This window comes from Prenolepis imparis, unplaced genomic scaffold, assembly GCF_030444845.1.
Source record: "Prenolepis imparis isolate NDT839.2.m4 unplaced genomic scaffold, iyPreImpa1.0 SCAF_2, whole genome shotgun sequence".
Classification (NCBI taxonomy): Eukaryota; Metazoa; Arthropoda; class Insecta; order Hymenoptera; family Formicidae; genus Prenolepis; species Prenolepis imparis.
The window spans coordinates 4,254,201-4,266,589 of NW_028141160.1; the positions used below are offsets into that span (position 1 = coordinate 4,254,201).

Sequence of the window (12,389 nt, forward strand, 5' to 3'; positions counted from 1 at the left end):
CTCCCAATCTTTTTATTTTTTAAATCCACCTCAGTATGTACAGTTCTTAGATGCTCTTTTAGATGTGTGGCATCTTGGATTAATGCAAAATCTTATTTGCTCAAGGAACAACATGTTATTTTATCGTGTTTTTGGCACAAGTAGTTCCATTTATTGTAATTATAATTTTTTATTGAGGAATAAATTTTGCAAGATTAATTCTTCTCATTATATTTATTAATATGTACAATATTTAATTCTTTATCTTTGTTAGGTTATATTAAAAAATTATTTTAATTAAATGATTTCTTAAAAAAAAAAGAAAGACAACAATCAATCTTTTTTTGTTCTCAACCGTAATTTTGCGCAATAATCGTTTTCTTTATCTTCATATATTTTGATTATTTGCTTTTTTGAAAGTTGCATCTTTTTCTATACTTGAGGCCTTATTATTAATGGTGAGCCCTTTCGTTTTGTTCGATGTTGATGGAGAATTTTCCTGTAAAAAAGAACAAATTTCTCTTGTTTGTTTATCTATATAGAAGTAATAACATTAATAACATTATTGAAAAATATTTATATTAATTAATTTCTTCATCATTAAAATTTAAGTTGTGGTCGTCTAATAAATGTTTGTTCATTTTATTAGATATTTTATAATAAATCGATCTATCTCTTTTACAGAGTGTACATTTCATAAAATTTTTTTGGTCACACTTAATAAAATTTTTCTCCCAGTCTTTTTATTTTTTAAATCCATCTCAGTATGTACAGTTCTTAGATGCTCTTTTAGATGTGTGGCATCTTGGATTAATGCAAAATCTTGTTTGCTCAAGGAACAACATGTTATTTTATCGTTTTTTTGGCACAAGTAGTTCCATTTATTTTTACAGAGCTGTCCACGTTTTGCACTTTTCGGCCGATTTCCGAGGCTCACCGCCTAGCGGCCCCCACTTACGCTCGAGACCTTAACAACGCGTGGCTCGATAACCGTAACTAACAAGGGGAGGTCGACTCTTCACCGATTTTGATCTCCTTTGGTATGGTGAATCTACATCGAAAAAAAGTTGCTCCGTGTTCGAGCTTTTCGTCCAATGCGCCTTGTAAAAAAAATTTTTTTTTCCCGAAGTTTAGAGAAATTGTCAGGTTCGTTATGAGGCCTAAAGAAAGACACACTTTCGTTCGGTGCCGCTAGTGCAGCGGCAAAGCACAAGAATAGTAATCCCGGGATCCCAGGTTCAGAACTTTGGGTTGTCATAACTTTTTTTTTTTTAATTTTTATTTTTTAATAACGTATTATTTATTATGATAAATAAATATTCGGCATATTTTTATCGTTAATTATGCATATATCTCTTTATATATTTAAAATTAATAAAATGATCGTAATATAAATAAAATATTTTTATAGAGAAATATTTTTACTTTTTAAAAAGATTTATACATTTTTTCAAATTTTCTTTAATCTAATAATGTTAGAATACACACTTTTCATAGCTTTACAAAATTCGGATTTTCTACCTGCTGTGAACCGCTGGATGCAACCGCTGGTTGTCCAGCGGTTCACAGCAGGTAGAAAATCCGAATTTTGTAAAGCTATGAAAAGTGTGTATTCTAACATTATTAGATTAAAGAAAATTTGAAAAAATGTATAAATCTTTAAAAAGTAAAAATATTTCTCTATAAATATATTTTATTTATATTACGATCATTTTATTAATTTTAAATATATAAAAAGATATATGCATAATTAACGATAAAAATATGCCGAATATTTATTTATCATAATAAATAATACATACTTATTACTTTTTAATTAATAAATAATACGTTATTAAAAAAAAAAAAAAAATTATGACAGCCCAAAGTTCTGAACCTGGGAGGATCCCGGAATTACTATTCTTGTGCTCTGCTGCTGCACTAGCGGCACCGATCGAAAATGTGTCTTTCTTTATGCCTCGTAACGAACCTGACAATTTCTCTAAACTTCGGGAAAAAAAAAATTTTTTTACAAGGCGCATTGGACGAAAAACTCGAACACGGAGCAACTTTTTTTCGATGTAGATTCACCATACCAAAGGAGATCAAAATCGGTGAAGAGTCAACCGCGACCTCCCCTTGTAAGACGCGCGGAGCTCTGTCTCAGGGACGGCGCATCTGTAGCCTTGTTTCCTATTCCTGCACTGGCTGAACTGTGCACACTGGTGCAATAAGTTAGAGTGAGACAAAATATACTTGTCTCATTCTAACTTATTGCACCAGTTCATCAGTGCAGGAATAGAAAACAAGCCTTGTAACGCGATGCTGTTCCGTACCCCTTAACTAAATATAAATCTAAATATAATCTAATAATAAATATATATAAATATAAGTATAAAATAATAATTAATAATAAAAAATAATAATTAAAAAATCGCGATTTTAAAAAACTGAAAATATTTAGTTAAGGGGTACGAAACAGCATCGCGTTACAGATGCGCCGTCCCTGAGACAGAGCTCCGCGCGTCTTAGTTACGGTTATCGGGCCACGCGTTGCTAAGGTCTCGAGCGTAAGTGGGGGCCGCTAGGCGGTGAGCCTCGGAAATCGGCCGAAAAGTGCAAAACATGGACAGCTCTAAATATATAATATCTAGTTTTTTAATATTATATTTGAAATAAGTTTTATGATATAATATACATATAAAAAACGTTATGAATATTTATAAATGGTGCACAAAAAATACTATTAATGCAATTTAAGATTTGTAAAAATTTATGTCATTAAAAAAATAAAAGAAAAATATATCTACAATAATTTAATAAATATTAGAAGAATAATTATATCATAGTATAGTAGAGCCTTATCTCCATCATAGTAATTATATCTTTCTTACTCATTTAAATTTGAAAATTTAACAGTCAAAATGAAAATAATATAGGAAAAATCTTACAAGCAAAATAAAAGTAAAAAACTACTATCATAATTAAAAATAATTATACAAAAACAAAAAATTAACAGAATATTTGCAAAACATTATTGTATTTTTTCGATATTTGTTGTTACAGGTAATAGAAGCAGAACTAATTAATTGAAAAATCACCGCACATGTTTTATATATATCAATATATATCAATTAAGAAATAAGTATGGCTTTCAATGTGATACATAAATTAAAATTTCAACGAGTTAGAAACAGCCAAATGAGGAAAATAGTGCGTCAGTTAAAAAAAAATTCTTTATTGCAACTTTATTAGTTGTGCATAGAGCACAAATGGAACGATATCAACTAATTAAATAGAATATCTCAATTAAAGATTTAAATTTTAATAACCACTCTCCAAACTCTTTAAGGAAATATAATTGTAATATGTTATTGTATATATGTAAATAATACGTTATGTTGCAAGATTATAATCGAAAAAGTTATCAATCAAAAAAGCATTGAAACATACTTCACAAATAATATGATATATTAAGATTATACGGTTACAGAATGAACGAATCACTTCTAAGGAAAATCACCTTATTTTTCGTTACACATATATTAAAGAAACGATTATAATTTAATTAATACGTATTATCAAACAGACAATCTTGCAAATTTTTTAATTTAATGTACATAATATAAGTGCACATTTTATAGGCTCCGCGGCTGTATAAAGAATCGATTATTAATATTCGAAGAAGAGCCAAAAATTAGTAAAAATTAATATTCGATTCCGGTTCATATAAGATTTTCATATAAGATTTTTAAAGAAACTTGTAGTCGCTCTCTCTCTCTCTCTCTCTCTCTCTCTCTCTCTCTGAATGGAATTTACGTTTTTATTTTATTTTTTTTTTTTACGCACGGTTGAAGTTTCTTTAGAAAGATAATCGATGAGAGAAGATATAAATAAGACTTCGATCGATTTGCAAAGAGCAGAAAAGAAGGTGGACGATCGAATAAGTGATGTGTTTTTATATAAAAACATGTTTTTACATTATCTTGTCTCGAACGTTAATGTGCGAATGCTGAATCTTTTATGCATCGGAAATTAAGGAAAACGGAAAAAACGATTTCACGAACCAGAGATCGAGACTCGATGCATTATTTATATGAGTATATGCATTGTCATTGAGAAACGATACACGTACAGACATACACATATACAATTCATTATCATGCAGTTAACTTAATCGCGATTAATGCTCTAGTTCTTCACTAAAGAAGGTAAAAGCCTCTATCAATTTTCAGTTATCAGCCTGTTTTATATGCGATATTAAGCGTTCCTTAAGCATGAACACGATTATCTTACTGCGATTCGAAAAACTTGAACACGCAAAAGCATCGCGACGCTTTAATTGAAAAACATCTCATTTCAATATTACAGATGTAAAAACATGTAATTACGTCGTTCGAGAAAAAAACTCGTATAAGACGCGACAACGTTTTCTTTAATCTTTTATGCATAAATAATTACTGTACATTCATACGTTAATTAATACTAAGGCAAAAGAATAAAAACATGTTTGTGCAAAAACGTATTATTTATTTAATCATCCATCTATAAGATTCACGCCGCGCGTTTATTAACATTGTCTTTAATAATTAGATTAGATGATATGTTTTGAAAAATAATTCCAATTTTTTTTCGTGTTTTTTAATTTTATACGTCGAAGTCGATTACACATAAAATGGACGATAATTTATATTGTTACTTTCTTAATGCATGATAAAATAAAAGATGCGAATATAATTATGTGTATTTAATCAATTAGATAATATTAATTCATCAAAAGCAAGTTTATTTGCGGACCCTTTATTAAGACTTGTTTTTGGCATATTAAGTCCCCTTAAAATATTTTATCTTTTTTTTCAACATCTTGTACATTATTTAAATGAAGGAGAAGCAGCATTACATTATTTAAATGAAGGAGAAGCAGCATTCTCTTACCTGTGGTTCCACCGTGGATCAGAGCTGATCACGCCGGGGAATCGAAGGCACCGAAAGTCGAGGCCGAACCGATGATGATAATACTCTCCCAGAAGTTCTTGCTGACCCCGTAGATCGTGCGTGGTCGTTGCACCGTGACATTTGGAGTCGGATTCGTCGGCGAATCTGGACCAAACGCGCCGATCGTCGACGGTATGAAGATCCTCAGCTTGTATTGTTTCGCTAACTCGATGACGTTGTGCATTCCTATATCGCAAGGGGACAAAATAATTCTTTGAAATACAAAGATTAAAAAAATATATACAGATATACCGATATTTTGAATATTTTTAAAGGACATACTTATATACCGGGTGTTAAATTTCAAACGTAACAGGTGGAATATCTCGTAAACAATGTATTTTAGAAAAAAATGTTTCCTACAAAAGTTGTAGGGTTTCGAGGGGGACATAACTTAGTAATATTCATATGACCTTGGGCGGCGTCTCCAAGATCAAGTGGAGGTAAGAATAAATATTTTAAATGGAAACCTATATTTTTTATTATAACATCTTTTTCTACTAATTAACTTGAACAACTTTTATCTGAAGCATTTTTTTATTTACCTTATATTTTTTAAGATATTCAAGAAAAACTTGGTAACTCTTCAGCTTACGATATTGAAGATCAAATAATGGAACAAAAGGACTCAAAAAAGAAAAAAGAAAATAATTAATGAAGCAAATAAGAAATAAACTTTATTCATAAATCTTCACATTTAAAAATAAAAGAATTTTTAGAAAGAGTATCAAAGTCAACCAAATTCTTTTTCTTAAAAAAAAAAAAATTCCATTAATCTAAGTGTTCAAAATGTTGTCCTCTTACATCTATGCAAGCTTGTAATTTTCGTTGGAAACCATTATGCACACTTTGTAATTCGTCTCTTGAAATTCTTCCGCACGCTTCGCGTATTCGTTCTATCATATTTTCTCTTGTAGTTGGAGGATTAACATAAACAATTTTCCGGATTCTACCCCACAAATAATAATCTAGGCAAGTCAGATTAGGTGATCTGGGAGGCCAAGACACTGGACCTCCCCGACCTATCCATCGGTCAGGAAAAATAACATTCATGTGTTGTCTGACGATTACACTAAAGTGGCAAGGTGCTCCGTCAAGTTGCATCCACATGTTCTGTCGAAGGTTTAGAGGTAAATCTTCCAGAAGAGGAGGTAGTTCCTCAACCAGAAAGTTCAAAAAAATTCGTCCGTTAACGATATTATCGAAGAAAAATGGGCCGATAATTGTGTCACCAATGGCACACCACACATTCAACGACCATACATGTTGATGATCAATTTGTCTTAACCATCTAGGATTTTGGTCGCTCCACTAATGAAGATTATGACGATTCACATGGCCACTGTTATGAAATGTAGCTTCATCGCTCCACAATATTTTAGAAAAGAACATTTCATCTTCTTCATAGCGCTGTAAGGCCCATCGGCAAAATTCTAATCTTCTATTATAATCTTCCTGCGTTAATGCTTGGTGTAAGTGGATATGATATGGATGTTGGTGTTGATGACACAAAATATTCCAAACATTTACGTTGGATGTTCCAAGTTCCCGTGACAATTGTCGTGTACTGTAATGAGGGTTCACAGTAATTGCTGCTAAAACGTTTATTGTCATTACAAACTGGACGAGGCCGATTTATATTGCGATGAGCGGCAAAAGTTCCGTGCTCTCCTGAACGATAAAATACACGAATGAAGACCATGGGAGATGGATAATGGAGCCTATTATAGTATCTTTGCCGGTAAACTCTAGCAGCTCCTCTAGCATTTCGTCTACATTCACCATAAATTAAAAGCATGTCACGATATTCCACATCAGTATAACGCACCATAACGGCAAGTGAAAAAAGAATAGAAAATGGAAACACAATTTACTCTAATGACCACATTAGTCGCACTACTGTAACTGATTTAAAAAGTTACACATTCCCACCTTCTTCCGTAAATATGAAAGTCCGTGGATTGGCGCTGACGATACAACAAAAAATGTAAACACACTGAGTGCTCAGTCTATCTGTTATGTGTTTTTTCTGATCGATTACAATACATCTGCTTGAAAGTCAAATGACAGAAGGAAAAGATTCAGAAAAGAAAAAATGCTTTATTAATAAATCTTTAAATAAAAAAGACAGAATTTTTACATAGAAAAACATGTTGAAAGAATTACCAAGTTTTTCTTGAATATCTTAAAAAATATTAGGTAAATAAAAAAATGCTTCAGATAAAAGTTGTTCAAGTTAATTAGTAGAAAAAGATGTTATAATAAAAAATATAGGTTTCCATTTAAAAAATTTATTCTTACCTCCACTTGATCTTGGAGACGCCGCCCAAGGTCATATGAATATTACTATGTTATGTCCCCCTCGAAACCCTACAACTTTTGTAGGTAACATTTTTTTCTAAAATGCATTGTTTACGAGATATTCCACCTGTTACGTTTGAAATTTAACACCCGGTATATAATTGTAATGATTTTATATTGATTATAAAAGAGTCGATTTTTTTTGCTTCAGGTATATCTACGAGTCGCAAAGGAATACGCGATACCATCTATCACGTTTCGACTACTGCTCGTCTCCTCGCTTTCTCTCCCGGAGAACTTTCTTCCCTTCGTATTAGAATTATTACCGTAATGACAAAATTCACTCGTCGGCACAACATTCCATTTCACTCGGACGCAGTGCGCAGAAAGTTATTTCACGCGTACGAGGAAAATTCACGTCTTCTATTAAATGGAGTGAAAAAACATAATTACATCCTCTATTTAATTAATAATCAAATACCGAGGATACAGATTTTTGTGCACAAACCTGTGTCTTAAATTTATTTCTAAAATATTTTTATTTCAAGCACTACTAAACTTCGAGTTTCGAAGCTTCTGCTGCTCGTCTAGACATACAGATAGATGATCATTTAGCTCATCTCACCTTCGATATTAACTCTGACGGCTAGAGGTACGTTTTGTTCGCCGACAGCGCTAAGAAGAGCGCTGAAGTGGATGAGCCAGTCGATCCTGTAGTCGACGACGATTTTTTGCAGACCCTTGAAGTCGAGGATATCCGCAAAAATAAAGGGTCCGTTCTCCAGACTCTCCTCCGTAGGCTTGATAATGTCCGTCAATATGACACTCTCATTACCATAATTCCGACGAAGCAACTTTGCGCATTCCGTCCCTAATTGTCCGAGACCCCCTGTGAAAAATTGTATTCCCTTGATAAAGGATTTTGCATTTTTTTTTATTTTAAAAACAAATAGAGTGTGATATTATTTTGTCCCTGTAGACTACACTTTTCGATAAAATCTCAAGTTATGAAGAAGAAAGCATATAATTTGATTTATGAAATACTTTTTTACTTGGACAAATTATATCCAATAATGAATCAATTAATTAATGCCATAAACTTCGTTCAATAATATCTCTTATACTTTCTTAATGCATGGTAAAATAAAAAATGCGAATATATTCGCGTGTATTTTATCGTTCGCAATCATAACATCAATTAGAGAAATTTGTCGAATTATGTAAATTTACTGATAAATTAATTAATCAAAAGCAAGTATATGTATATTATTTAATCATATCGTGCCATAAACTTCACTAAATAATATCTGTTACTTTCTTCATGCATGATAAAATAAAGATACGAATATAATCGCGTGCATTTGATCGTTCAATCATAGTATCAATTAGAGAAATTTGTCAAATTATGTAAATTTGATAGATTAATTGTTAGATTAATTAATCGAAAGCACGTATATATTATTTAATTTGCATCGTGCTTACCTGTTATCAGTATCCTCGGCGGTTTAACTGTCTTATTTGTGTTAAGGGGGGAACCTCGTGTAAACAGCACTTTTTTAAAGATTTTATTACAAAAAAGTTGGAGTATTTATTGAATTCAAATAAAATACATTGTAATATTTAAGTTTAAATCTACAAGAAAAAATTTTTTTGTTGTAAAAAAAAAACAAAATGGCGGCGCTACAGCTGCTTGAAGTTGGCTTCTCGAGTTTGCGCCGGACAACGCTCAGGTCTTTGTAATTGTCTGAAATCAACGAATTAAATTTTTTTCATTAAAATAAATTATTTTGTACTTCATGAACCTAAATTTAGCAAAAAAAACAAAAAAATGAAAAATTGAAAACAAAAAAAAATATATATAATTTTTTTTTTTTAAACAAATTGTTAAAAACAATATTTATTATAACAATTTTAATATATTTTTAGGTTCATGAAGTATACAATACATACACAAATATCTATACAAAATTTCAAGTTAATCGGCCATTAACTTTTTGAGTTATATTGTCCGGCGCGAAAAAAAAAGCGTTTTGAGAAAAACGCGTTTAAAGTTTTCGCTACCAAAAAGTTAAGTTTAGAGTGACTTATATTTACCTAGGCTTAATCTGCGATGCCAGGGCCGTAAAGTAATCCTTCCTCTTCTAGAAAAACATCTAATTGTGCTGCATTTTTCTCTTTTCGAGCAGTCCTGGCCTCTTTTGTCGCTTCTTGTGATCGTCGATCTTGTCTCTTTATTCGATTCTTATCATAAGTGTCAGCAAATTTTTTGCACTCTGGGCCAATTTCCAGTTCTAGATTGTTCATAACTCTCAATACAAACATATATCCGTCGTTGAACATACCTCCGGCCAAGTAAGCAGCAATTTCGATTATTTTTAAACCGCAGTTCAAATGCTTCGGAGCCAAATGCCACACAGTTGCATTGAAAGATTTGTTTGCATTCTGTGTAAAGCCACCCACACACCGTTCCAACAAGTCATCCCGAGACAAATCTTCGTAAATCGGCAAAATGTGCTTTTGTACATCTTTGTGCAGTGGTTTTGGATGTTGATAGGCAACATTTGTGGCTTTTGCAACGTTGTATGCACACCACGAGTCGGCGCCAGTAGGACAAAAGTGATGCTGCGGCTGTTTATCCGTCGAAGATAGATGGTAATAAGTGGCCATTATTTCCTTTTTCATATTTTCTTTTGAGTGTGCATTCCTACGAATGGCTAGACCATAATATTTTGTCAATTTTTTAATTAAAGCATCGGTAAGCTTTCCTTTTCCACCAAGCTTAGCGGTTTTTTTAATATTTCTAAGGCGGCTCCCCATCCTCTTTTCCACGTGACCTACGCATTCACTTTTTATCACTTCAACATCTTCATACGGCTTAGCATCTAGAATAGCCTTAAAAGTTTTTGCGTCACCATCTCCGACGTAATTAGTATAACGTACACCATAATATTTCTCAGAACGACGAAACATTTCAAGGACAGCTTCGACCTCCATTTTACCTGCAGATCCTTTATGAGTTATGGCACAATTTTCTAGATGCTCTGCACTCTGATCATCGTCAGCGTGGTGCCGAAAATAGGTACATGCTTGACAGTAGCTGCTTTTTACGATTAAATCAATCACTTTACCCGAATAGTGAGCGATAAGAGTCGTCACGCCATAGAGAGAAGAGAACCCGCGCTTTTTCCACGATCCGTCACCGCTTACCGTGAAATTTAGTAACGGCTTTTCATTCTTCTCATTATTACTTTTCTCCTCTTCTACTGCATTTTTGCAACTCAAAGCAAAAATTTTTTTGACAGACGAATGTACATGCTTTATAATAAGATCGTAAGCTTGTATAGATAATCCACTGCCTAAGTCCATAATACCACAAAAAATATTTATACCTTCTCGAGCGACACCGAGTAAACGCATGGCAAAAACAACACGTCTATTTATTTCAAAAGCGTTGTGAATAAACGGTCCTGATTGGATGAGGGAAGTTCCGCATCTACACTGCACTGAAATTTTAAAACCAAGACCTCTTTCGCCAGATTGTCCAAATTTCACTTTTTGCTTGCACACTTTACAGACAAGTAAATCAGCGAGAGCAGAAAAAACGCTGATAAATTCAATAATTTTATAACACATACTAGGGTTTACAATAACATCTTCCACTGACGCCTTCAACTTCTTTGCAGACGCACTAGTTTCCTTGCTCATCTCCTCATCGACTTCCACGTTCGATACATTCGAAAACTGATTGCCTTTAAATCGCCGACGACGAGACCGGTTAGGACGACGATTTGGATCATCCTTTATAACTTTACGCATCATTTTTGCAAATAATATAAAACAGAAGCGATAATTAAAGAATTAGTGACCGTTGAATTAAAATAACAAAGCCAATAATAAACAACGGGCAAGGTTATAGATAATTTATGATAGACAAAAACATAGCCGAAAAGAAAATAGAATATTCGAGATCGAGAAAAATAAGACAGAGAGCGGCAGAGGACGAGAGGGCGATGACTCTCATTATTCGGCTTAAAGAAATAAGACGTGTACATTTTATTCAACTTGTACATCTTATTCACGATTAAAGACCACGTTAATTTTAACTCGGACGTTATTGATTTATTTCACCTCCGGACATTAATTGCGCATTCGAGACCCGCATATTATTAATAACGGCAAATCGCCAAAATACCATTAGAGCGCATCACTTTAATGACTTCTTAGGGACCTTTTGGATTTGATTTAGGTTTTGAAACTTTGGAAATATATTCTTCAGATGGTATATGAATTTTTCAAGCCATAAAAAAAAATGCCAAAAAAAAAAATTTTACACGAGGTTCCCCCCTTAATGCACTTGGCTCCATCGGTTTCTTCGTGATTAAGATTGCCGGACACGTGGAAACTTCTGCGAATGCTTTTCGCAAAAGAATACGAGACTCGAATAATACTTTTGCACAACATTATCTTATAAAATGATACAGCACGATTTTCAAAAGATAACAGATCTTGCAATTAAGATTGTATCTTTTATTAATTATTTTCCACGACAAATTTTTATTTGAGGAAAGATATTATATAAAAAGATGTCATTCACAGAGTATTACAAAGTGTATCAAGAGCGAATATGTTTTTAGAAAGTTTTGTAAAGAGCAGAAGGATTTAATCCTCCTTCGTTGGTGGTTGATAAACAACTGGTAGAGTCTTGAGCAATAATATCACATTATATCACGGCCCGTTTTCAAAACCAGTTAGAACGGATGCTGCGTGATCTCGACGTTTGTATTATACCTGTGCACTACAGAAGAATTTTAAGTGCTACATTTAATCTTGTTTTCTTAATTTTAAGCATGCATGTGTGTAATATCGATCTTATGCAACTCTAGATAGCTTTTTCACTTGCATTATAGAGAGATTCGAACTCTTCTCATCTGCAACAAACTACATCATCATCCTCCTCATCAGATTACGCACTACAATAATTTATTTATTTATAGGAAAAAAATCGAGTTTTTTTTATTTATACTTTAATCGTGAAAAACGCTGCTATTTTATTAATTAAACATGTGTTTATTATTACTTATTCTGTGAAATTTATTTTTATCGTCATTTTTAAAAAGCTTGCTTTAAAACGATAT

The 12,389-nt window shown here is 32.6% G+C and overlaps 1 protein-coding gene and 1 pseudogene across 2 annotated transcripts; both read right to left on the minus strand.

The window, feature by feature from the left end:
• Positions 1–431: 431 nt before the first annotated feature.
• On the minus strand, positions 432–11,984 carry LOC145932845 (L-threonine 3-dehydrogenase, mitochondrial-like; annotated as a pseudogene). The gene is made up of 5 exons (XR_014424791.1): positions 11,600–11,984; positions 8,737–8,777; positions 7,880–8,143; positions 4,894–5,139; positions 432–478 (listed from the first exon to the last, which is right to left on the minus strand). The product of XR_014424791.1 is annotated as an L-threonine 3-dehydrogenase, mitochondrial-like (transcript).
• LOC145946366 (uncharacterized) lies at positions 8,948–11,292 on the minus strand. Its single transcript, XM_083056003.1, has 2 exons — positions 9,349–11,292; positions 8,948–8,998 (listed from the first exon to the last, which is right to left on the minus strand). Exon 1 carries the CDS (start codon positions 11,071–11,073, stop codon positions 9,355–9,357), a length of 1,719 nt encoding a protein of 572 aa, XP_082912129.1. The 5' UTR covers positions 11,074–11,292; the 3' UTR covers positions 8,948–8,998; positions 9,349–9,354.
• Positions 11,985–12,389: the final 405 nt, after the last annotated feature.

Bases quoted from the DNA above. Each gene is read 5' to 3' on its own strand.
- LOC145946366 (XM_083056003.1), bottom strand. From the start codon at position 11,073: ATGATGCGTAAAGTTATAAAGGATGATCCAAATCGTCGTCCTAACCGG.